Source organism: Dendrobates tinctorius, unplaced genomic scaffold (genome assembly GCF_039654945.1).
Source record: "Dendrobates tinctorius isolate UK_male_01 unplaced genomic scaffold, ASM3965494v1 ptg000111l, whole genome shotgun sequence".
Lineage (NCBI taxonomy): Eukaryota > Metazoa > Chordata > Amphibia > Anura > Dendrobatidae > Dendrobates > Dendrobates tinctorius.
In genome coordinates, this window is record NW_027361779.1 from 41,863,175 (window position 1) to 41,890,583 (window position 27,409).

The 27,409-nt window shown below is 39.6% G+C and overlaps 1 protein-coding gene across 1 annotated transcript in view; it reads right to left on the reverse strand.

Annotated features, from left to right (window-relative positions):
* Positions 1 to 6,422: 6,422 nt before the first annotated feature.
* The window catches only part of BCKDHB (branched chain keto acid dehydrogenase E1 subunit beta), a 318,960-nt gene continuing 297,973 nt past the window's right edge, over positions 6,423 to 27,409 (reverse strand). The window contains exons 10-11 of the mRNA XM_073589685.1: positions 8,559 to 8,721; positions 6,423 to 6,673 (exon numbers count right to left, since the gene is read on the reverse strand). Coding sequence (XP_073445786.1) covers positions 8,581 to 8,721 — 141 coding nt within the window. The 3' untranslated portion in view covers positions 6,423 to 6,673; positions 8,559 to 8,580. The remainder of the gene's footprint in view (positions 6,674 to 8,558; positions 8,722 to 27,409) is intronic.

A 27,409-nucleotide genomic window follows, 5' to 3' on the forward strand; every position in this document is an offset into this window, starting at 1 on the left:
TGATCCACTAATGCTTTTGTTGTTACTTTGGCTAGGATAGTGGTGCTGTATGATGAGCAGGGGAGACGTGTTTTATGAGGGATGGGGGTGTGTATAAGTCAGAGGAGCAGTAGAGTGTAATTTTTTTTCTAACTTAATGTGTGTACATTCCAGGCAGCCAATCAGGGCACAGAAACCATCCACAATGTCCAGACACAAGGGCTTCTGTCATTGGCTCCCAAAGTCACATGTCCCTCTCCATAATAAAAATCGTTAGCGCTAATATTAGGGTGCATTCACCAGGCCCCATTTGTGAATCAAAACAGTTAGTATGCCTGAACAACAATATTAGCCCTATTTCAGAAAATAAATACCGATTGTTCATTTAGTGACAGGTGACTGACAGGTCTGGGTCTAGGGCTGTGAAACAGCTAATTAAAAGAGGGGAAGGTATAATAATATCTCTAAGGTCCAGACTGTTGTCGCACAGGCGGATGCATGGGATGGTGGATTACACCATACAAACTGTTACTGAAGGTGCAGGAGCTGAGGAATAAATGGTGAAGGACGAGGAGGAAGAGGTGATGGGCGTGCAAGCCATAAGATGAAGAGGATAATGATCCCCTCTCTGTTGTCTGTGGTTTGGATCAGTGGACTGAGGAAGCAAGCTTGAGTGTTACCCAGCCACCAACACACCATGGACTCGGACCTCATAGAAGTGTCTGACACATGAGCACCTTCTTGCTGCATTATCTTGAACATGATGCCGTATTGTTAGGCTTAGGAATTAGTGCTGACTACTAGGTTGTCACTCTGTTAGAAGCGCGGTACAATAGTAAATTTTGCCAGCTGCTTCCCCCCTGGAAAGGGATGCATGCATGCTGGCATATCAAAAACACACTTGTAGACAATCTTAAAGGGAATCTGTCACCCCTTTTTTCGAATATGAGCTGCCGGCACCGCCATCAGGGGCTTATCTACACCATTCTGTAATGCTGTAATGTAAGCCCCTGATGTATCCTGAAAGATAAGAAAAAAAAGAGTTAGATTATACACACCGGGGGGGGGCGGTCCGGCACCTCCCATCTTCATATGATGCCGTCCTCTTCTTTCCCTCCTGTCGTTGCTCCTGCGCAGGTGCGCTGCTCTGCCCTGTTGGGGCAGAGTCCTGCAGTGCGCAGGCGCCAGGAAAGGTCCAGCGCCTGCACACTGCAGTATTCTGCTCTGTCCTCAACAGGGCAGAACAGTGCGCCTGCGCCAGAACCACGACAGGCAGCAAGGAAGAGGACAATGCCATTATAAGATGGGAGGCATTGGACCGGACCACCCACCCCGGTGAGTATAATCTAACTCTTATCTTTCAGGGTACATCGGCGGCTTATCTACAGCATTACAGAATGCTGTAGATAAGCCCCTGATGGGGGTGACGGCAGCTCATATTCGAAAAAAGGGGTGACAGATTCCCTTTACGGGTGATTTGCCCCAATACAGCAGTGAAGACACACTGTGCATCGCAGTTATAGACTTCCAACCCCAGGAAAAACATTTGCAGCAGTGTAAGAGGCAAAAGCAATTTTTGAGAGTCTTTTCACACAATTTTTTAGACCAAACCATGCACCAGCAGAACAGAGTACAAGTCTGACACATTGTGAACAACTGAAGTGAAGAGGATGGTGCAGGAGTAGCTCAAGATCAATATCAATGCCATCAGGGGGAATTTGGACCCTTTTGAATTTTGGACTTAAAAAATGGAAGAGTGGCCCAAGCTTGCCTGTCACGCCTTAGAGGTTTTGTCATGCCCAGCAGCCAGTATACTCTTAGAACATGTCTTCATCACTGCTGGTGGTGTCCTGATGTATAAGTGCATCCGGCATTCCCCTGAAAATGTAGACCGCCAAACTTTCATTAAGATGAACAAGTCATGTATTTGTAATGACTTTTGCACCCCAGTCGCAGACTGGGAAGACTAGGCAATGGTGTCTTTTTTATGTCATGCATTGATCTAGTATTATTGCAGTCTGTGACACCTTTGCTGTGGCTTATGTGCCTGCTGTTGCTACTGATATTACAAACAATTTTTGGAAATGTAGAGACTGAACTTGTGTCTCCATCTGGTGGGTTACCTGTAGTGTAAGGAGTGTCAGAGGCCCATTATACTATTTTTACTCTGGGGAAATTGATGCCACTTTAGTGGTGCAAGGCAATAATTTTTTTTAAATGTTTGCACTCCAAGTTGGGCCTTCTTCATGTGTGTTACCTGTAGCTGTAGGGCTCCCAGACCAACAGACCTGCACTTACTTCGCCAATTAGAGGGTGCAAATAGTTACCCAGGATCCAGGAAGCTCCAGTGTGCACTGGCTATCCTTTCCATTACTGTCAGCTATGGTCTGCAAAGAGATTTATTTAGTTTTTTGGATTTCCTATGAATTTGATTTTTTTCACTTAGTTTTTTATTATATACCTTTTGTATAACACTGGTCAACAGCATTTTTGGTGCCAAAGATATTTCATCGAATTTAGGGTATTTTTGGGGTGCTGATTCTGAATATGTCATCAGTTTTGCCAGATTGGCTCAAGTTTTTGAGATTTTTGGTATCTTATTTATAGCACTTGTTGGTAAATGCGACGCATCATCTCATTAATTTCTTTGGATTAGTACTTGAACTGAGCAGTTCTCAATATAGTTTTGTGTTAATTAGTGTTCTAAAAGTTTGTTCATAGCTTGATTTTTGCACTAACTTTATGTTGTTGTCTGTTTTCCAGTGAAAAGCATGAACTCATCATGAAGAAGTTGTCTTAACGATCCAGACTCATTCTGTTACATTTGTGGTGAATACACACTGCCAAAACATAGAAGAAACATAACAGACTTCGTAAAAAAAGTGTATTTTGCCTATTTTGGGGTTATGCTTGGGGACCAAGACAAGTTTTGGGCACCACACATAGTGTGCAAAGCATGTATCGAATTATTACGAAAATGGAGCAAAGGACAAAGAAAAAGCTTCAAATTTGGTGTTCCAATGGTGTGGAGAGAGCCAAAAAATCATCATGATGACTGTTATTTATGGTAAACACAGGTACAGGCACATCTTCACAATGAGGGACAGGCCTTCTTGCAGATTCCATGTTACTCCCATTTTCGTTTCTTATGCTTATTGAATCCTTGCACTTGCACTGCACAGAAATAACAGTCATCATGATGATTTTTTGGCTCTCTCCACACCATTGGAACACCAAATTTGAAGCTTTTTCTTTGTCCTTTGCTCCATTTTCGTAATAATTCGATACATGCTTTGCACACTATGTGTGGTGCCCAAAACTTGTCTTGGTCCCCAAGCATAACCCCAAAATAGGCAAAATACACTTTTTTTACGAAGTGTGTTATGTTTCTTCTATGTTTTGGCAGTGTATATTCACCACAAATGTAACAGAATGAGTCTGGATCGTTAAGACAACTTCTTCATGATGAGTTCATGCTTTTCACTGGAAAACAGACAACAACATAAAGTTAGTGCAAAAATCAAGCTATGAACAAACTTTTAGAACACTAATTAACACAAAACTATATTGAGAACTGCTCAGTTCAAGTACTAATCCAAAGAAATTAATGAGATGATGCGTCGCATTTACCAACAAGTGCTATAAATAAGATACCAAAAATCTCAAAAACTTGAGCCAATCTGGCAAAACTGATGACATATTCAGAATCAGCACCCCAAAAATACCCCAAATTCATTAAAATATTTTGGACACCAGAAAAAAAAATTTTTTTCGTTGACCTGTGTAATCTTTAGGGGTCTCCTAAAACAAAACCCAGCAAAGTTCTCCCAATTTACTTATGTCCTGGTTTATACCTAGTCATTTGCACCTTGCACTTTATCCCATCTTATTAAAGTATATATGCTTCTATATATTAATTTAGGTTCTATTATTGCAAGTTGCTGCACTCTCCCATACATAATTTTGGACATAACTTACTTTTCTGCTCAGGTTTAGCTCGTTTTCCATTTTTGTTCTGTTTGTTTGCATCTCCTCTCGTAAAATAATTTTTTTAACTGTATGTTTCAATAAAATTTACTTCTGATATAAAATTTGATTGGATGACTAATTCTTTGTATAGGTTCCTTATGTTTGGGGAACATCGGGACTTTTCGCGAACCAAACCTAGAAAGGGTAGCTCATCTCTAGTGTTGACTTTAAGCATCTGTGGGATGTGCTGAAAATCAAATCTGATCCACGTTGCATGAACTACATTTCTCAATAGATCAGTCCTGTTTTGGTAATATGAGACCCATAAAATAGGTATGCATGTTTTAATAGTATGGCTGGTATATAGTTTTAAGACTCCCGGACTTTTTGACTGTGTAGTCTATTTAAAATCAATACTCTAAGCGCCAAGACGACTGACAAAACTAGGAAAAGTACTGGGACCATGCAACAGTAGCACTCAGCAGGTCTCAACAAGAGCAAATAGGTGATAACAGCTTTGCTCTCAGTTTACAGTTATGGTGTATGGTTTATGTTGGGCATTTTCCATCTTAAAATTTGAAAAAAAATGCCTAGTTTATTTACCATGTGTGAACCTACCATAAATTCAGAAAATGTTTCTCAGCCACAGAACAGTGCATTATGGATGTGTAGTTGACATGTGTCTCGTAAATAAGCCGTTTCATCACAGAACGGTTGGAAGCGTTCAGATAAACTGTTTACAGATTCCAAGAATAACTTTTATTTTCAGTTTTGGTTTGAATACAACAAATAGCTGGAAATTGGAGCAAGCTAAAGATTTATAAAGGTACTTAACACTGTAGATTTTCACACTGAGGTGAAGTTCAAAAGGGGAGCTTTCACTTGGCTCTGCTCACACATTGTTTAGGAATTCAGTTTCATTATTCCATTCTAGGATCAGGGAAACTGCATTAAAGATTCACAGGATGATGCATTTTTCCCAGTAATATCATGAAAACTATAACAGAAACCAGACAGGCCCATTATAGTCAATGTGTTACTTCTGTTCAAGTTTCCATTTCCATTATAGAGTCATGGCCTAAAGTGTTGGCACCCTTGAAATTGTTCCAGAAAATGAAGTATTTATCTCAGAAAATTATTGAAGTTATACGTTTAGCTATACACGTTTAGGTTTAGCTATACACATGTTTATTTCCTCCTTTGTGTATTACAACCACACAAAAAAAAAAAAAAACACAGAAAAAAAAAAAAAAAAAAAAAAAGACATAATTTCACACAAATCCCCAAACATGTGCAGGACCAAATTGTTGACTTCTTTCCAAGATTGTGGGTGAACAACTTTGTTTCAAGCATTTGATGTTCGTTCTAACACACCTGTGGCAAGTAACAGGAATGGGCAATATGAAAAATCACACCTCAAACCAGGTAGAAAGGGGAGAAGTTGACTCAATATTTGCTGGGTCTGTGTGTGACACACTAAGCATGAAGAACAGAAAGAGAAAGAACTGTTTCTCACATAAAATAGAATTTTAAAACACAACAGACATTTAAAGAGGACCTTTCACCACTTTGAGCATGTTACTCTCTCCACATCATGGAATAGTGGATCCAGAGAAGAGCTGCTCAGTTGTGGAGATATTAGCTTGCAAAGTTTAGGTTATAATTTCTATGAAAGCCAAGTGGGAGTTAGCAGAGCTTTTTCACTGGTGTTATGTACATTTTCCCCTGCATGAGATTGTTCAATCATTAGCAGGCAGCCACATACTGGAGGACAAACAATACAATAGCTTATAGCAGTTTTCTTGAGCTGACCTCTGTTTTATACAAACACCATTGTTTCATAGTACTGTCCACTCTGGTGTACTGCCACTTCCCCCACACTGGCTGCCATGAGATGAAGGCTGAAAGTTCTGATCACAATTATCTTTGCTCTGCTCCTAGCACTTTGTAATCAGACATAGCTCTGAAGTGAGAGAAACCTTTTCTAAGCTTTTGTAGAGGCGTGTTCTTTTTACCCAGTATGCTGCTGCCTTATTATGATTGGTAAACCTCATACAGGGGAAGTAGTACACATCCCCAGAGACTTCTCTATTAATACCCTCCCCAGGCTTAATGGGAACCTACCATGTAAAAAACGTTAACCTGCAGACATGGGGTTAATCTGCATGCTAATTCTGAAGCAGGCGTTCTGAAGCTGGCTGGTGCCCACACAGTCGAGATTTTGCTTTTTGGTTCTTTTTTTACATGATAGGTTCCCTTCAATATAAATTATAGCCTAAACATTACAGCTAATACCTCTAAAAACAAAACGAGAAAGTAAAAAATGAAAAAATAAACTCTACGTTTTACTCAGGTCCGCAGGCACTATTCCTTGATGTGGCCAGTTTAACATGCTCAAACTGGTGAAAGGTGAGTCTACTTGACTTCTAAAATAATTTCATGCCATGAAATAAATTGACACATTCTGACAAATATTAAAACAGCCAATGTATTTTTATTCTTCTAAATATCACTTGTGGAGTGACGGATGTAGAATATAAAACACAAATGTTCAAATAGTGAACACATTTTTCGTTAAATTGGTAAGTCGAGTCTTTTTCAGGCACTGGAAATTCACTGCATTCATTGCTGTGGTACCGTGGACTCCAGAAAATCACCCAATAAAAGAATTCATGACAAGCGATTTGCACGAAAATTATCAACCAACTCATCCTTTATCAGTTTTCTAGAAAAAAAGAAGACATTGAAAAAAAAAACAAAAACATTTATTGTTACTTAGCTGTGATTATTACAGATTTTATATATTCTAAAACTGGTTTTATATTCAATGAAACACTGCAGTACAATTATGAACATTCCTAATAAACATTTTATGGCGACCTGAATTTATAATATGGCCAGTAATATTCTATTTTTCATTCACATTAAAGAAGTATCTTTTTTTTACATCTTCAATTGGATTATTCTTAGTAGAAAAATACAATTATGCTATATTACAGTAATATGTTCAATTATGATCGTAAAGGAAAAATATTAACTCAAATACATTTCTCAAAAAAGCACCAAGCAGTAGACTGTTATTTTACGCTTTTAAACTAAAAACAAAATCATATGAGCAAAAATTAAAAAAATGCTATAGAAATTCTAAACTAATGTTTATGGTTTGATTTCGTTATAAGCGAGAGAAGAGAAAAAAAAAATCGAAAAGCTCTCACTTAGCCTTATATAACTATTCTTTATTTCAAGATCTTCCGTTTGCCTATTCTTTCCTTTACTGAAAAAAGTGGGTGGATTAAAATCGCCTAAACCCTCATAATCAGGTTCCATTGACTTGTAATAAAACTACGACCGTCTTGGTCCAAGCAGTTTCAGCTGGCCAAACAGTGGCCATTGCAAGGGAAATTTAGAATTATATTGTCAGCATTCAAATTTGTGGTAGCCCAATACGTGGGCAAACTGAATCATGAAAAGGACTCAACAGTAGGGCCTCGCTGTGACATCCATTGGTCCTTATTAATAGCATTTCTTTACAGTTTTGAAACAAAAAAAGCACAACTGTATTTTATGGACAGGGTGCATGTATAAAGAAAGCCATATACTAAACTTATTTCGAAATATTGTATTTTTTAATTATAAGATGCACTTATTAACAAGAAAAAAATCTTGCGCGCGTCTTATAGTGTGATCGAAGTCAAATCAGCCATCACATGGTTTGCATGGACGGGACAGTATGTCAGTGCTAGTGATCAAGGTGCAAGACTGATTAAGAAACGCTGAACTACCAAAGGCTGAAACTCTTACTTTATTCCCGCTCGTTACCCCCAGACTAATCATTTTTTTTTTTTTTAAATTGCCATTTGAACAGGGTCTTTATTTTTGTTTAGTGCTAATTTGTATGGCCTTTCCAACATCATAATGTATAGCAGCCTAAAGACAAGCACCCAGAGAACCCCATGGGCAACTTCCTGTGGAAGTCTATAAAAAATTGCAATAAATAAAAAGACTCATATTTCTAGAACTACATAGCCGATTTAAAAAAAAAATACACTGATTAGTCTTGGGAGAAGGGGGATAAAATAAGAGCCAAAACTGGCCACTTTTGACCTGGTGACAGGTCTTCTTTAAATGCTCTGGAACAGATCAATTCTTTCGGAAGGGATATTCCAACTCTTCCACATGTAATAGGACATTATTATTCTAAGTACATTGCTTTAATACTTTTAATTTCATTGCCAATCATGTATATCCTACTCGGGTTTTTCATTTCCCAATGTGCCTAAATAGTATTTCTATGATAAAACATTACGGCTCTTTTCTTTGTGTAGAAGCGGCACATAAATTTACAGAAACTGGATAAGGATATAAGGATATTAATATTTTCTACCATTATTTTGTGTAGGGAAAAAATAAAAAGGGTTATTCCTGATCTTAGCGCTTAATATTTCTCTGTTTATAATTTTTCTCTGTTTATAATTCCTAAATGATGACTTGAGCCAGAGGAAGACGTCTGGGTAAAAACATATGAGAATCTCATCTGACGAAAATATATATATATATTTGTACTGATGAAAACATTTCCTTCTGCCAGAACACAACAGCGGAATACTTACAAAAATAATTGTATTACTTTACTCAGTAGTTAATCATTTTTCGCAGCGCATCAAAGCACTTCCATTTATCAGGGATATAGAAAGGTTCAAAGATGTGAGGAAACGGCGTGTCGTAGCCACATACTCTGGCTATTGGAGCTTCGAGATTCAAGAAGCACTCCTCCTGCAAGTGGATCACAACAAGACTCAGCATGAATATTGACAAATATCTTATTAGCTGGGTTCACGCTATGAAGTGGAAATGCTGAGGTTTGGAATTACATGAATACGGCTGATGACAATATTCATCTTCAAAACTATGCACAGCTGGAAAGGCATTTGCAGAACATTAAATTAGCAGTTTCATAAACTGACCATTTATACAAGACAAAAAACAGCAGCAAGCCAATTAAACACTGTTATCCTCCAAGCTTTTACAACTGTTGCATTTCACTCTTGTCCTCCGTTCTACTTCATGGATTAGGAAACATAAAAATGAGCAAAACTTGCCTCCATGAAGTCCATTTTTAATGTCATAGCATTTCATGGGACACGTACAATAAGTCCATTGTGTTGTGCTTTACATGATGTATACCAGGGTTCCCCATCGCCAGTCCTCAAGGCCACCAGCAGGTCATGTTTTCAGGATTTCCTTAGTATTGCTCAGGTGATAATTGCTTCACCTGTGCAATACAAAGGAAATCCTGAAAACATGATCTGTTGGTGGGCCTTGAGGACTGGCGTTGAGGAACCCTGATATATTCAGTGGGTACAGAAAGTATTCAGACCCCTTTAAATTTTTCACTCTGTTTCATTGCAGCCATTTGGTTAATTCAAAAAAAATTATTTTTTTTTATCATTAATGTACACTCTGCACCCCTTCTTGACTGAAAAAAACAGAAATGTAGAAAATTTTAAAGGGGTCTGAATACTTTCTGTACCCACTGCAGGTAAGATCAGCACCAAAGCTAGAGAGCTATGGTTATAACATGATGGGACATGGTAGTGAGGACTTGAAGAGGTGTTAGCACATCTTTATTAGCTGTTGCATGTTGTTACTGGAGAGAAGGGAATAAGTTGCTGCTACTTTTAGTAACAAGTGATTTGTAATGTTAAATTCCAACATATCCAAAATTTCTTTCCCTAATATCATGACAGTGTCATCTCTAAACCAGGGTTTCCCAACCCAGGGGCCACATGTGTGACTCTCGGCTCTCTGCCAGCTTCAGGTCTAACAAACAGCTATGAAGGGCAGGTGTTGACTTTTCTCGAGTAGCTTCGCAAGGAAAAGCAAATCTGGATGCTGGGGAAGGACTGGCTGACTTGGAACCAGGCACTGGGTGTTAATACTGTGACAGGAGAGTGCGCATCCATCTCTTAAAGCTAAATGAGACCCTCATGGCAAGAAAGGTTGGGGATCACTGTTCTAAAACATCAAGAGTATGTTGGCACAAATTCAGATGAGATTCTGAGAGTTGCCTAATATTCCAATATTTATGCGCACCTTTGCAGCTGTCAGCTATTGTCTATATGCAATGCAAGGAAACACTGACTCAGATTCATCAAGACCGATGATGTTTAAGCCAGTCTTGATGATGGGGAAAGATTGTGCCAGATACTCGTGATTCAGGGGACACACCTCTTGATGAATCAGGAGCATTTGACAATCTGCGTGAGCCTCCATGTGCAGTGCCACAAATCTTATTCTGATCAGAGACTGAAGAAAGTTTTTTGTAGTAAAGAGCACCACAGTTAGGCATGAATTAGACAAGCTGTAGTGTCACACCATGTCCCACCCATTTTTTGGTGGTGCTGGGTTAAACTGGCGTGAAACTGAGTTGTAATTTTGTGACTTTACGTTTCAAAACTTTTTAAACCAGTTTTCTATAAGCTTTGATGAATCTGGGCCAATGTGTGGAATGCATTAATGCACTACTCAGCAATTTGCTGTATGTACAGTAGACATTACTAAAAATGCCACATGTCATGTATCCTGTCCATTTTAGTCTACTGGACCACTGGCTGACAGACTACGGCTCTTATCCTAGAGGAGATTGTAAGAAAATTGTTATCACCTACTGTCCTGTGCACCAACTACGAGCTTCTGAACTACAGTACTAAATCACACTAAACAACCAACTGTTGCCTTATATTCAGAAAAAAAGGTCTGCCCAGTTTTGCGGAATTGCTTTAAAAAAACGTTATGCAGCAAATTTTGAAGAACTCCTGACAAAGAAGGTCATGATCAAAGTGCAACTTGTAAAAAACAGGGAAGCTTTCATGTTTGACCAATGGCTTATCCTGTGCATTAGTCACTAAAACACAGAATTATTTCTCTCTCCTTTTTTCTTCTTTTCGATTTTACGCATGTGCCCTTTTCTCTACATGTTACTATGGTTTATACATTTATTGCTACCCACTATAAAATAAGAAGATATAAAATAATGCATTTGTTTTATAGAATAAAACTCTGAATTAAAAAATATGTTGAATTCTGGACTCGCTTGACAACATGTGTCCGCGATGATATAAATAAAATTAAAAAAGGTAATAAAATGGGGAAAAAAAAAAAATTTAAACAATAATAGTAATTAGCACATGAATCCTAGTACATTGTATAAACTTACTGGGTACATTGTAAAATAATCGGACACACGGCTATATAATATATAGTTTTACCAAAGTGCCCTAAAATGTAGTTAAACTATATCTAGACTCAAACCTTTTTCCACATGCCGCTGAAGCCAGGACATTACTCAAAAAAAATTCTCCAGAAAAAGTGATTAGAACTGGGATTTGTACAAAATAATTGCAAAGATAATTGGCCAAATGATGAGCAATGGAAGATAAAATGCTGAACATGGTTGACCCATCCAATTGTGCAAAAATAAAAGTTCAATTCGCACATGGAAATTTAAATAAAGATCCTAAAGGGGTACTCCAATCATAAAAATGGCTACAAAACCTTGTTGGCAACAAATCCTGGCAGGAATAAACAGAAAGGTGGATGCACATGAGTGAGGCTCTCAATGTTTCGGGGGAGTCATTGAAACAGTCAACCACTTCCAAACATGGGTGCAGGTCCCATCTCTCTGGATATACCAAAACTATCTATGATCAGAACAACCCTTTAAATATACTTTTGTGACAATACTTTAGACAATGTCATGATCGGAAATTCTATTTTTTTGCTGACAGGAACCAAGGGCTCGTTAATTTTAGTGGATACAATGTTAATGTTCTCTTCTTGGTAGCCTGCTGACACTTGGCTGGTTATAACTTAGCTCCATCTCTGATTCAGATTCAAGCCTTATGTCATATAATGCTCCTAATGTTTCATTATCCCAAATGATTCTGAACACATTTGGCACACAATTAGCTGCACAACAGTCTGTATGTGTCATCTTCTCAACGGTTTCAAGATGAAGAAAACATATTGGACAAAAATGCTGATGATCGTTTCATATGTAGTCTGTATAATGGGTCTTTTATCCAGGAATAGAGCATTTGAGGTTCACTTATGGAGCACAAAATATTTTAGTGAGCAAACAGCTTGAAACGTAGCATCATACAAATATCTAAATGATAAAGATGTAATAAGATCTGTCATGAATAGTTCCAATCTGAATAAAGATCAATATTGAAATTCGTTACCGGTACTTGTTTCTAGAGCTTAGTAATGTATTTGACTATGGCCACAGTCCATATACGGAAACAATTCCAGACCTAACATCGGTCTGCTTAACCTAAACTAACAGCCTCATATATACCCATGAGTCCATTAGTGTGGATCCATACAAGAACCATGAAATGTAGATACATGAAGTCGGTTTCACTGCTAAGACTATATACAGAGTGGCCATTCCAAAATGATTTTTACAGAAGAATTAAATATTGAACCCTAGTAGAAAAGGTGTAGTAGGGTAAAATAAACAAAAAGTACAAAGACTAATTTACTGTGAATTACTAAGAAAAAGCTTCAAATTTATATATTCACTATTGTCTACGTTATTTTAAGTATAGACACAGAGGAGAATCGCCTGTGCAAAATTAAAAAAAAAAAAAAGTATATATGCTCTATAATCTCAAATAGTTCAAAATAGAGCCTTATCTTACGCCTCTCAAAAAGCCCAAAAATAAATGTGAGCACTTACAAGGGAATCTGTCAGCAGAATTTTTCTACCTCATCTGACAGAAGCATACTGTTGGAAAAGAGAACCTGATTCCAACGATGTATCACTTAGTTTACTGGGTGCAGCAGTTGTCACACAATCAGAGTTCTTAGATGCAGTATGTAGCAAAGCTCAAAAGTCAACTCCGCCCACACCACAGCTCTCTGTGTACATTGTTTATATACAGTGAGCAGCTTATCAGAGGGGGGGGGCATGGTCGGATAGGCAGCTAGTTAGGGTAATGATAGTTTTCTAGTGATAAAACCTTCTTGGTATGTAAACAACACGAAGACTAATAAGTGGCACATCACCGAAATCTGTGTCTCAGCCTCTGCATTATGCGATCTTCAGATTACATAGCAAAAAAACCTGCTTTAAATTCAATAGCAAGCAAAATAGTGAAGGTCCTTAAACGCAACTAATAGTAGAAATTTGCTTTAAAGAACAAAGTGAACCTTCTTACCAGGTAGATCTCTATAAAACTGTATATGGTTGCGCATACATAAGGTACAATCACTCTTTATTTTAACAGCAATAGCAGTTAATATTGATATTGCACACTCTGCACCAGCTCATTTCATAGTTTACTTAGTGGAAATAAAGCTTAAAGGCAAAAAGATTACAGAAAATATACACACACGCACCCATAGCCTGAGGCTACACTACTGACATTTCCACTTTTCAGTGGATATGATGGTGCTGATGGGAAAGAGACCAACACAGTAACAGACATAGTAAAAGTACCATAGCACAAAAATTATTATTTTATATGGCTATAATTAATTTGGGATAGTGCTGGCAGAATTGGATAAATTCCTGTGGGCGAAAATAAATTACAAATGTCCCATAATTTGGAAGTAAAAAAATGCCAGCCTGTAGCCATACTTTATCTCAATTTAGATATTAAATTTGCATATGCAATATACAGTTACAACAGCTAGATACATTAGACATCAGTCCACCTTATGCTCATCTGAAGAACAATTTTGTTGCATCTTCCCCATAAACACATCTTCTCTATAAAGGAGAGAAGATGTATTACTACGATCTACGACACAGGTGCATAGTTTACGAACTGTTTTTTAAAAAGAACAACAGAGCATAAAGTATTTGAACTTCATTCACTCTGTTTTACTTACAGTGGGTACGGAAAGTATTCAGACCCCTTAATTTTTTCACTTTTTGTTTCATTGCAGCCATTTGGTAAATTAAAAAAACACTCATTTTTTCTCATTAATGTACACTCTGCACTCCATCTTCACTGGAAAAAAAAAATGTAGAATTTTTTGCAAATTTATTAAAAACGAAAAACTGAAATATCACATGGTCCTAAGTAGAGTTGAACGACTTTGGTTGAATCGGGTTTCATGAAACAAAATTTGTTTCAGATGAAACTGGTCCGACTAGGGCAAAAAAAGTCGGAGTTTCGTCCGAAACCCGACCCCAATGCAAGTCAATGGGAAATAAAAGTCGGCATTGAGCGGATGACATTCATCCACTCAATGCCGACTTTTATTCCCCATTAACTTGCATTGGGGTCGGGTTTTGGACGAAACTCCGACTTTTTTTGTCCTAGTCGGACCAGTTTCATCCGACTCAAATTTTGTTTCATGAAACTCGATCCGACCAAAGTCGCTCAACTCTACTCATAAGCATTCGGACCCTTTGCTCAGTATTGAGTAGAATCACCCTTTTTAGCTAGTACAGCCATGAGTCTTCTTGGGAATAATGCAACAAGTTTTTCACACCAGCCATCTTGCCAGGGTACTCTTGGAGGCTTTGAGTCCCTTTCTTGGTCCCTGGAAACACACAAAGAGAGATCTTCCTTCCTACACCTCTGGGTGGACTATAGGTACTGAACCAAACATCTCCTGACATCTAAGGCATGGAATCTTTCTTCTTCCCTATTCCTAGGGTTTGAACAAAAGTAAGGAAACCAGATGCTACCTTTGGTAAGTAGGCTGGGTCAGGTTTTAAAATAACCTCATCATCCAGTATCTTTGTGAAGGAAGGACCTGCAGACAAGGCCTGAATATCACTTGCCCTCCGGGCTAATGTTAAAGCCACCAGGAGGGCAGTTTTTGAAAGATAGGATTTTTAGAGGAGCTGAATCTAGAGGCTCAAAGGGGGGACCTGTTAGGGTTGATAGGACTAGATTTAAATCACAAGATGGTAGCCTCTGACTATCGGCCTACATCTCGCAGCGGCTCTAATGAAATGTGATACCCACGGGTCACTTGCTAAGTCATGATTACTATACAACACTCCTAGTGCTGCTACTTGTACTTTTAAAAACGTACTGACTAGCACTTTTTGTAGAAACTCGAGGATCGCGGTAATTGGAACCCCATCCTGAACCCTTGCACCTGAGGTGGACAGGAACTTTCTCCAGGTCTTACCGTAAGCTCTCGTGGTGACAGATTTTCTACTGTTTAAAAGGGTAGATACTTAGTTCTCTGAAAAATCTCAAATTCCATGCTGTTAAATGAAGATTCACTGAATGAGGGTGCAATACCGGCCCCTGAGAAAGGAGGTCCGGAAGATCCGGCAGAACCCAAGGATCGGTGATTGATAATATTCTCAGCCAGGAGAACCAAGTTCTTTTTGGCCAGAAGGGGGTTATTAGTCTAAACCCCTCCTCCCTGACTTTCCGTAGGACCGCCGGGATGAGGAAGGTTGGGGGAAAGGCGTATGCCAGACTGAGTTCACGGAATCATGAAGGCATCCAGGGCTTGGAGATTCCCCCTGGGATCTAGGGAACAAAATATTTCCACTTTTGTTGATGACATCGGCAAACAGGTCTATGACCGGGGCCCACCCACATTCTCACAATCTGCTCGAACACGGATCTGCTTTCTGGTTTTCTACCCCCCGAATGTGTAATGTGAAGGGACAGAAGATTGTTCTCTGCTAAACTGAAGATCTGGGAAGTGGAGTTCATAAGGGCCCAGGATCTGGTCCCCCATTGGTGGTTTAAATAGGCCACTACCACCTGATTATCCTGGCTTTGAGGCCTTTTTATCTCGGGAAGAATTTTCAAAGAGGAACCCCCTGTCCTTCCTTTACCCTTCTTCCCATCCCCTCAGGGGCCTTCTGTGGAAGAACTTTTTTGTCTGAAAGAAGCATTTAAGCGACGGGGGCACCAAATTAGGGAAACCCTTCTCCTTATCCCCTGCTTTGTGAAGCATATCGTCCAGTGTTTCCCCAAACAAAAATTGACCCTCACATGGGATTGAGCACAGCTTAAGTTTTGTCTGCAAGTCTCCTGGCCAGCACTTGAGCAATAGTGCCCTACGGGCTTGCGTTTGAGAGAGCCGCAGAATTAGATGTTAACCTGACAGAATCGGCTGATGAATCTGCTATAAAAGCAGCTGCACCTCTTATCAAGGGAATAGACTCCAGTATTTCATTCCTGGGCACCACATCCTGTAGCTGATCTACCCATACCATAAGGGACCTGGAGGTACAAGTTGCTGCTATAGTGGGCCTAAGGTTTCCCCCTGCTGATTCCCTTGCCACCCTGAGGAAGGTGTCCGCTTTCTTGTCTAATTGGTCTTTTAACGTCCCCATATCCTCGAAGGGAGGGCAAATTTGTTTAGAGGCTACTGCGACATCATGTTTTGGGGCCTTATCCCATGAAGTGGATGCCTCCTCGTTAAAGGGGTACTTTCTCTTAAGGGAAGGCACGGAGGAATTTTTCCTGTCGGGTTTTTCCCACTCTTTCTTAATTAGGCCCTGGATGTTTTCATTCATGGGGAAAATTTTACGTTTCTTTTGGCCTAACCCCCCAAACATTATGTCCTGAACCGTCTCGTCAGGGCGAGTGTCTATTACTCTCATGGTTGATCTTACTGCTTTTACTAGGGTATCAACTTCACCTAGGGGGAAGCAGTGACGTCCTCCAGATTCATCATCCGAGGATGAGGAGGGATCTGGTACATCTGAGGTGATTTCCCTGGAACTAGGGGAATCCAACTGGGAGTATATGGCAGCTTCCTTTCTTTGGACCTTATCTCCCTCTTTAAGGGACTTAAAGGCACTTTCATCCTCTGATCTGATAGCTGATCTCAACTCGGAGGCGAAGGCTGAGGTTTCCTCAAAGATTACTTGTCCTATGCAAGAACTACAAAGCTTCTAGTCCCAGGATACCGGCAATGCTCTGTTGCACATGGAGCAACACCTATGTTCTATGTTTCATTTTTCCCAATCTCTTCCTTCCCTAAAAAGAGGAGAGAAGGGGACCATAATTACTAATTACATAGTGACCTTTCACAAAGATCACTCACCCCTATGATGCAGCCATGGGTACCGGTTCTGGAGGGATAGGATCTGGTAAGGGTTCTTTCAAGGATGGTGAATTCTCGTTTGCATCCCTGCTGCATTGTGTGGAGTGACTGCTGGATTTCTGCTTGTCTGCGGAAGGACGTCTCTCCTACGGCTCTGGCAGCTGCTGCTAGAGTTGCTGGTGCTGCTGATCGTTATCCTCCATGATTCTGCAGGACTGCATGCAGCAGGGAGCATTTGTACACTCCCACTTTTAAATTTGCCACCCAGCGTAGTCACTTCCGGGTCTTCCTCCTGCGGCCACGTCACCAGGCAGCGCTCTCATTACGCATGAACCGGCCGCTTTTACTTCCAGAGCGGTGGCCATCTTTCTTCTGCCTTCAGGGCACACGTTACCCGCGCGGGCCCACCGGGAACCCGGCAGCCCGTGTCCTCTCCGGAGCGGCGGCCGCGCATACCCCTGCTCACCCTGCAAGACCCTTTGGTACTAGCGGTTGCAGCCTTAGGCATCGTACCAGCCGTGACAGGGGCCTCCCCACTGCCGGAACTCGGACTGGCTGACCCTGGATCCAGAATCTTCAGCCAGCATCTTCATGCAGGTACCGCACACTGAAGGTTCCCCTTCAGTGACAGGAAACCAACTGATGTGAGGGACAGATATTGCCCTTTTATCTGTAGGTTCACTGTCCCTGAAGGGCGGATCCCCTCTCTCCGTGGTGCTGTCATGGGAGATAAAGAAAAAATAATTCTTGTGCATTAGATATACCATATAAGTGGCTTAAAATTTGACACAACAGTGACAATACCTGGAACTGGATGTCCCTTAAAAATTGATGAAAAGACCAGAAGAAAAGTGGTCCTAGAGGTTTCCAATTACAACATTAGAGGAGCTGCAAGAATTTTTGGCAAGTATTAGTCATGTACTGCATGTAACAACAATCTCCCATATTCTTCATATGTTTAGCCTGTGGGTAAACTTTTACTACAAAGAAACACATCAAAAGTTGGGCTATAATTTTTCCAAAACTTATAATCAAGTCTGCAAAAAGAATGTAGGAAAATGTGTTGTGTTCTGACGAGATCAATGATGAAATTTTTGGCCATAATTCAAAAAGGAATGTTTTGTTCAAAAGCAATACTGCGAATCAAAAGAACATCAAACCTACAGTGAAGAATGGTGAAGGCAGAATTTTCAGGTAGCTGGATCTGGGGCTTTAGCCAAGCTGGAGGGAATTATGAACAGTTCCAAACATCAGAAACCTTCAGATCTCTGCTAAAAAGTTTATGCTCAATTTCACCTTTCAGCACAACAAGCATCCCCCCCCCCAAGAATACCCCCGAATCAACAAAACAATAGTTTCACCAGAAGATGATCACAGTTTTGGAAGCAAGACCTAAATCCAATATGAAACCTGTGTGCTGACCTGAAAAGGGCAATTGGGCATTACTACAATGAAGAGTGGACAAATACTGTTAATTCTAAAAGCCATGCTGATAGACTCCTACCCAAAAAGGCTGAATGCTGTCATACATTCAAAGGGTACATCAATAATCAGTTTAAGGATGTGCATGCTTATGCAACCACATTATTTTAGTTTATTTAAATCTTTTCAAGTGGAAAAAGAAAGATAGTTTCCTTCCAGTTGAACTGTACAAATTATAGGTAAAAAAGTTCTGAAATGATTTTTCTTGATATGATTTTTACATGACAAAAACCTGGAATTTTAACAGGGGTCTATAGCCTTTTTTATATCCACTGTACTTTACAGCAGAGGAATCTCACTTTGTTCTACGTTCCTATATGCTGTTTATGGCTTGCCCCACGATTCTTCATTGACAAAAAATGCAATAATCATAGTTATGCCAAACTATTTAATAGAAGAACGTTTATTTTAATCTCTGCCAAGATAAGTTTAAATCATTGTGTTAGAATTAATACAGATTACAATAAAAAAAGAACATTATTATCTAAGGCTTTATTAAGCAAACTCTTATTCGGCACTACCCAAAAGGTTATCTTCTTTGGAACTTTGATGCCTGCCATGTCCCATAAGGGAAACATGGGTTTCCTTATGCCTCCACGATTTAATTTGAGTATTTATGGCATCTTACACATTTAGGGTCATCTTACACAGAGTAGGCCATATATGACATGTGGAACCAGCTTTGGGACCCTCCTCTGAGACCCATTTTTAATTTAAAAACATTTACTTTTCATCATAAGAGCCAATGAGCAAGCTTGTCAATTTTTTTTGTATCCTATTTTTTTTAAGCAGACAAATGGTTGAGGATGTGGGGATAAGTGTTTTTATTGTAAGACAAAATATTGGGACTACTGCAGATAGGTGATTTTGTTCCAACTATAGAAAGGTGTGTTAAAAGGAGAGGTTGAGGGTGGATTTCCATGTGACATATAAAATAACATGGGATATACAACAATTTTTTTATGTATTTAAAGTATCTGGGTTTTTTTTTTAGCAAGTGGCCAACAGAATGAGAAGAGTTTACGTTAAGAGGACCTTTCAACCAGGTCAAAAGTGGCCACTTTTTGCTTTTATTTTATTCCGGCTGCTCCCTTATTTTATTTCTTTTAAAACTGCCTTATGGTTCCCGAAGCATAAACTTTTTAATTTAGGACCAATTTTTTTTGTCTTTACCAAGGGGGTGTTACTTACAAGGTAATAATTCAGAGCAGGCTGCAAATAAGCCCAAAGAGGGTTCTGTGAACCAAACCCCCAAGTAAGGAACATAAAAATTAAAAAAAAAAAAAAAAAGGTCCATCTCTCTAGAATAATATGGCGGATTTAAAAAAAAAAAAAAGTCATCCCTAGGAGAGCAGTGGAAATGAAATAGCAAAAACTGGTCATGCCACTTTTGACGTGTGGACAGGTCCTCCAGGTTGACAATGGACATTACACTTCAATTAACACCACACATTAGCGGCTGGAGATAGTCATTTATTGCGTACAGACACAAAAAATGGAGTAGCTGTTAAAGAAGCAACTATTATCTGATGGGACACTTATCTCCCCAATATTTTCTAGCCTTTACCCCTGAGAATTTGCACTGCACAAGAATTTGATAGCATTATTGCATGGTGTGCTTTGGTAGTTTTGACCTGAAGTAGGTCATATCCAATCCATCTGTGAAAAGTTATGACAAAAAGACTAGAAACAAACAAAATACTAGATCTAGGGGCTGTTTAAGGCCCTCAATATACTGCACTTTTTCACTAAAACAGTTTGAGCGCTACAATATTTTTCACATCAAATTTTTAAACCATTGTTTAAAAATTAAATCTGATGTGCAGTACAAAGCAAATCCCAAGTGCAATTTCTTGATTAATGAGCAAACTAGAACTTATTGGATTATGTAACATTTGACTGAGCTTCAGAGGGAAAAAAATGGCTCAAGCTGAATACAACAACACTTTCTCCATAAATATCATCCAGAAATGTTCAGTTATAGCCTGTCAATCTTTCAGATAATCAAAACCAGTCAGATCATATGCAAATGGTTTCTACTGAAGCCAAGATGTTGGTGCACAGGTGCAGGGAACATAAAAATGAATACCAAATACTGTAGAGAGAATCAAAGCTACTAACTAGGAAATTTAAAAATAACGAGCTTGTGGAAAAGTCTGAGCAGAACATGCCGTATTACAATTCGAAGTACTAAAGATATAAAAAAACACATATGTGCCATATACACACCTCATTACAATATAAAATAGATACATAACCTAAAATGACCCATTACGCACACACAATTAACAAACATTACTTTAGGATAAAAGGGGCTTTCTCCACTAAAAACATTTATTCACAGATGACTGGGACCTCCACTGAATCCAAAAACAAGAGATTCTGAAGTTCCCTCCAATTATGTATATAGGACTGGCATAATGGCTGTCTTCATCAGTCCAATATAACTAAAAAGAGTACTGGTCATACATGCCGATTATCGCTCCATTCTAGGTGAATTCAGGACCTCTGTTCTCCAGATCTTTGGGGGTCACAGAAGTGGGGGATTAGAAATGCAATTATTGAGAAAACTCCATGAAAAGGAACACTAAACACTGAAAATTCAAAAGTATAAAAAAGTATATCATATCCTCGCTTGTAATTGTTTTATCCATGGATCCTATTTTTCCCAATATTTTGGAGAAATATACAAGAAATCTTCTCTGGGTTTCAAGAGCTTAGCCATGCTTCCTCACCTGCACTTCATGGTCTTGAGCGTGTCTTTAAGACAACTGGCTGCAGCAGAAGCCTCTTTGCTGTGACCAGACTGCGGCAAAACAAAAGAACACTGTGCCCTATAAATGACGATGATTAATAGGATTTTAACATATTTTCAAGTTTTAAGTTGTCCTTTATCAACAAAATGAGGATAACTTACCGACTCACAGGTTATCTGACTGCTCGGAAGCCCAGTGACATTAAAAATGGCGGATCTCCTGAGCCCCATCTTCAACCTTTGCTCTACTCATTCTCTATGGGACTACGAAAGTTAGCTGGGTGCTGTACTAGGCTATCTATGCCAGGACTAATGAGAATGAATAGAATATGGTTGTACATGCCTCATCTGCTCCATTATCAATAGGAGATCACTGAAAAACTTGGCAAAACTTCCTTAACCAGATTACCAATTAAAGATGAAACTGAACTGCTTGAGGTTAACACCTGAGTTCTCTGCAGGATTTCTTTTCTACAAAACAATTTCAGGATAACGTACACAATGCTGCAAGACTAACAGTGAGATCAACTAGATATCTTGCTTCATTTAAAACATTCATTTCTAGGTTTGGTGTTGCTTTAAACGTCAGTCTTCTCTTATCCCTGCACTGCCAAGGATGGATGGATGCAATGTCATGACTTAATTGAGGCCACAGGCAGAACTAGTTTGAAGCCCAGAATTTTGACTTGGGAAGAGTATTGATAAATGTTATAGTGCAGGGTGGAAAGTGTTGTTTCCTGGTTCAAGTCTGTGTAGGTGTAAGGGTGAATGAAGGGATCTGCAACTGAGGGCAGGAAGGAATTACACAGATGTTACTATCATAAAGGGGCTTTCACAAAATTAGAATATCATCAAAAAGTTCATTTATTTCAGTTTTTCAATACAAAACATGAAACTCATATATAAAGTCATTAGAAACAGAGCGAGCTATTTCAAGTGTTTATTTCTGTTAATGTTGATGATTATGGCTTACAGCCAATGAAAGCCAAAAAGTCATTATCTCAGTAAATTAGAATGATTGACAAAAAACACCCACAAAGGCTTCCTAAGCATTTAAAAAGTTCCCTTAGTCTGTTTCAGCATGCTTCACAATCATGGGGTAGAAAGCTGACTTGACAGAAGTCCAGAAGGCAGTCATTGACACACTCCACAAGGAGGGTAAGCCACAAAAGGTCATTCCTAAAGAAGCTGGCTGTTCAGAGTGCTGTATCCACGAATATATAAATGGAAAGTTGCGTAAAAGGAAAAAGTGTGGTAGAAAAAGGTACACAAGCAACCGGGATTACCGCAGCCTTTAACCCCTTAACCCCCAAGGGTGGTTTGCACGTTCATGACCGGGCCAATTTTTACAATTCTGACCACTGTCCCTTTATGAGGTAATAACTCTGGAACGCTTCCATGGATCCCGGTGATTCTGACATTGTTTTCTCGTGACATATTGTACTTCATGTTAGTGGTAAAATTTCATTCATATAACTTGTGTTTATTTGTGAAAAAAACGGAAATTTGGTGAAAATTTTGAAAATTTCGCAATTTTCCAACTTTGAATTTTTATGCCCTTAAATCACAGAGATACGGCACACAACAAACTTAATAAGTAACATTTCCCACATGTTTACTTTACATCAGCACAATTTTGGAACCCAATTTTTTTTTTCTTAGGAAGTTTTATAAGGGTTAAAAGTTGACCAGCGATTTCTCATTTTTGCAACACCATTTTATTTTTACGGACCACATCACATTTGAGGGGTCTATATGATAGAAAATACCCAAAAGTGAAGCCATTCTAAAAATTGCACCCCTTAAGGTGCTCAAAACCACATTCAAGAAGTTTATTAACCCTTCAGGTGCTTCACAGGAATTTTTTGAATATTTAAAAAAAAAAAAATGAACATTTAACTTTTTTTCACAAAAAAATACTTCAGGTTCAATTTTTTTTTTTATTTTAGCAAGGGTAACAGGAGAAGTTGGACTGCAAAAGTTATTGTGCAGTTTGTCCTGAGTATGCTGATACCTGATATGTGGGGGGGCGACCACTGTTTCGGCGCATGGCAGAGCTCAGAAGGGAAGGAGCGCCGTTTGACTTTTTCAATGCAAAATTGGCTAGAATTCAGATCGGACGCCATGTCACGTTTGGAGAGCCCCTGATGTACCTAAACAGTGGAAACCCCCCACAAGTGACCCCATTTTGGAAACTAGACCCCCCAAGGAACTTATCTAGATATGTGGTGAGCACTTTGAACCAACAAGGGCTTCACAGAAGTTTATAACGTAAAGCGGTACAATTAAAAAATCATATTTTTCCACAAAAATGATCTTTTCTCCCCCCAATTTTTATTTTCCCAAGGGTAGCAGGACCCTAAAAGTTATTGTGCAATTTGTCCTGAGTACGCTGATACCCCATATGTGGGTGTAAACGAGTATTTGGGCGCATGGCAGAGCTCAGAAGGGAAGCAGCGCCATTTGACTTTTTTGGCTGGAATTGAGATCGGATACCATGTTGCGATTGGAATACCCCTGATGTACCAAAACAGTGGAAACCCCCCACAAATGACCCCATTTTGGAAACTAGACCCCCCAAGGAACTTATCTAGATGTGTGGTGAGCACTTTGAACCCCCCCAGTGCTTCACAGAAGTTTATAACGCCTGGGCGTGAAAATAAAAAAATCGTATTTTTTCCAGAAACATGATCATTTAGTCCCCAATTTTTTATTTTCCCAAGGGTAACAGGAGAAATTGGACCCCAAAAGTCCTGAGTACGCTGATACCTCATATGTGGGAGAAAACTACTGTATGGGCACACGTCGGGGCTCGGAAGGGAAGTAGTGACGCTTTGGAATGCAGACTTTGATGGAATGTTCTGCGGGTGTCATGTGCGTTTGAAGAGCCTCTGATGTACCTAAACTATTTAAACTCCGCACAAGTGACCCCATTTTGGAAACAAGACCCCCCACGGAACTTATCTAGATGTGTGGTGAGCACTTTGAACCCCCAAGTGCTTCACAGAAGTTTATAACGCCCAGGCGTGAAAATAAAAATCATTTTTTCCCACAAAAATGATATTTTTGTCCCCAATTTTTTATTTTCCTAAGGGTAACAGGAGAAATTGGACCCCAAAAGTTGTTCTGCAATTTGTCCTGAGTACACTGATACCCTATATGTGGGGGTAAAACACTGTTTGGGTGCATGGCAGAGCTTGGAAGGGCAGGAGCACCATTTGACTTTTTCAACGCAGAATTGGCTGGAATTGAGATCAGACGCCATGTTGCATTTGGAGAGCACCTGATGTGCCCAAACAGTGGAAACCCCCCAATTCTAACTCCAACCCTAACCCCAACACACCCCTAACCCTAGCCCTAATGGGAAAATGGAAATAATTACATTTTTTTTATTTTATTATTTTTCCCTAACTAAGGGGGTGATAATGGGGGGTTTGACTGACTATTTATGGTGGTTTTTATGTTTGGCAGCTGTCACACGCTAAAAGACACTTTTTATTGTAAAAATAGTTTTTGCATCACCACATATTGAGAGCTATAATTTTTCCATATTTTGACCCACTGAGTCATGTGAGGTCTTATTTTTTGTGGGACGAGTTGATGCTTTTATTGGTATCATGTTCAGGCATGTGACATCTTTTGATCGCTTTTTATTCCGATTTTTGGGACGCAGAATGAAGAAAAACCAGCGTTTCATGAATTTCTTTTGGGGGGGTGCCTTTACACCGTTCCGCGTGCGGTAAAATTGATAAAGCCCTATTATTCTTTGGGTCAGTATGGTTACAGCGTTACCTCACATTTAGGTTTTTTTTATGTTTTGGCGCTTTTATGCAATGAAAACAATTTTATATAAAAAATAATTATTTTTGCATCGCTTTATTCTGCGAGCTATAACTTAATATAATATAATATTTTTTCACTGATGACGCTGTATGGCAGCTCGTTTTTTGCGGGACAAGATGACATTTTCAGCGGTACCATGCATATTTATATGCGTCTTTTTGATCGTGCGTTATTGCACTTTTTGTTCGGTGGTATGATAAATCATTTTTTGCTTCATTTTTTATTTTTTAAGGGGTTCGCTAAAGGGGTTAACTAATGGGACAGTTTTATAGGGCGGGTCGTTACGGACGCAGCGATACCAAATATGTGTACTTTTATTGTTTTTTGTTTTTTTTTTATTTCCCAAAAATGAATTTATTAGGGAATTTTTTTTTTATTTAGCGATTTTTTAAAAAATTATTTTTACACTTTTTTTTTTTTTTTTAACTTTATTACATTGTCCCAGGTGGGACATCACTGTCCTGTGACAGATCGCTGATCTGTCACATCACAGATCACTGTGGCAGATCAGCGATCTGTCACAGGCACTGCACAAGGCTTCCTCCTTGCCTGCGCTTTGCAGTCATGAGGAAGCCAGCTCCCTGCAGGCCCCCCGAAGGTCACCGTCGCCATCTTGGATTCGGGGACCTGCAGGGATGGAGCCCCCCCGCAGCAGCGCTGCACATTGCGCTGTTGTGGGGGGCTCAGGGAAGCATGGAGGGAGCCCCCTCCTTGCCGATGCTTCCCTTTAACCCCAGTACACTGCGATCGGGTTTGATCATGGTGTGCAAGGGGTTAACGTGTTGGGGGTGGTCCGTGACCGCCCCTGACACATTGTGCCGGGTGTCAACTGTGATAATCAGCTGACACCCGGCCGCGATCAGCGGCGCTTACCACGTTTCCTATGGAAACCCGTGTTCGGGACAGTGTGAACGAACACTATGTGTTCGGTAAGGTCCAGAAATTTACAGTTCGGGTTCACCCAGCCCTAGACAGGACAACTACCCAGTATTGAAGGGTGGATTTCTGGGGTCATGTAGTGCGATATTTTGGTCAACAACCTGCTTCCCTCAGTAACAGCATTGAAAATGGGCTGTGGCTGGCTCTTCCAGCATCACAATAACCTGAAACACTTAGCTAGGGCAACTAAAGAGTGGTGCTGTAAGAAGCCTTTCAAGGCCTTGGAGTGGCCCAGCCAGTCTCCAGACCTGAAACCAAGAGAAAGTAGGCACTAATACATTATACCTCTGACTCACGCTACTAGGGATGTATGTGGGGCTTGGCTTTTCAGCAACTCAGCATTTAGAACATTTAACCGCTGAGCATTTCCATCTCAGAAATACACAATAACAGTTAGGAGGCTGTGAAATACTGAAGCTTTTCCTTCAGCCTTTTCTGTTTCAGTAATGAGATGACCTCTCTCAGCTGAGCTAGCTAACCTCAGCAAAACCCGTACTGTAGCAGGAGTGATGATTCCGACCTCTAAATCCTCCTCATCAATCCAATAAAACCTGGTCTGGAACTACCATAAATAAAACAGCTCAGCACCCAAGCTGCTGCACCAAACACTTCTGCCCCTGGCTTTTAATATCTTACCTAGCTTTTCTCTCTGGGAGAGATTTACACTCTGTCCAAAATCCTCCCTCTCGGTCCCCTACCATATAAATATTACACTGGGTGCAGAATTATTCGGCAAATGAGTATTTTCATCACATCATCCTTTTTATACATGTCGTCCTACTCCAAGCTGTATAGGCTTGAAAGCCAACTCTTTGCATCTCTGTAATGAGGAGGGGTGTGGTCTAATGACATCAACACCCTATATAAGGTGTACTTAATAATTAGGCAACTTCCTTTCCTTTACATAGTAACATGCTTAGTAAGGCCAAAAAAAGACATTAGTCCATCCAGTTCAGCCTATAAAAATCTGTCAGAATAAATCCCCAGATCTATAGTGGCATGCAAAAGTTTAAGCACCCCTGGTCAAAATTACTGTTATTGTGAACAGTTACGCAAGTTGAAGATAAAATGATCTCTAAAAGGCTTAAAGTTAAAGATGACACATTTGTTATGTATTTTAGGCTAAAAAGTAATACACATTGTAATTTTTTCACATTTTAAAAATTACAAAAAGAAAAATGGTCCGATGCTAAAGTTTGGGCACCTTTGGAGATTTGTGTGCTCAGATAACTTTGACCAAGGTTTCAGACCTTAATTAGCCTGTAAGGGATATGGCTTGTTCATCCTCAATGTTAGGAAAGGCCAGCTGATGCAGATTTCACAGGTTTAGAAACACATAGCTCCTCTAACCTTGTGCGAAAAAACAGCCACCATGGGTTCTTTTAAGCAGCTGCC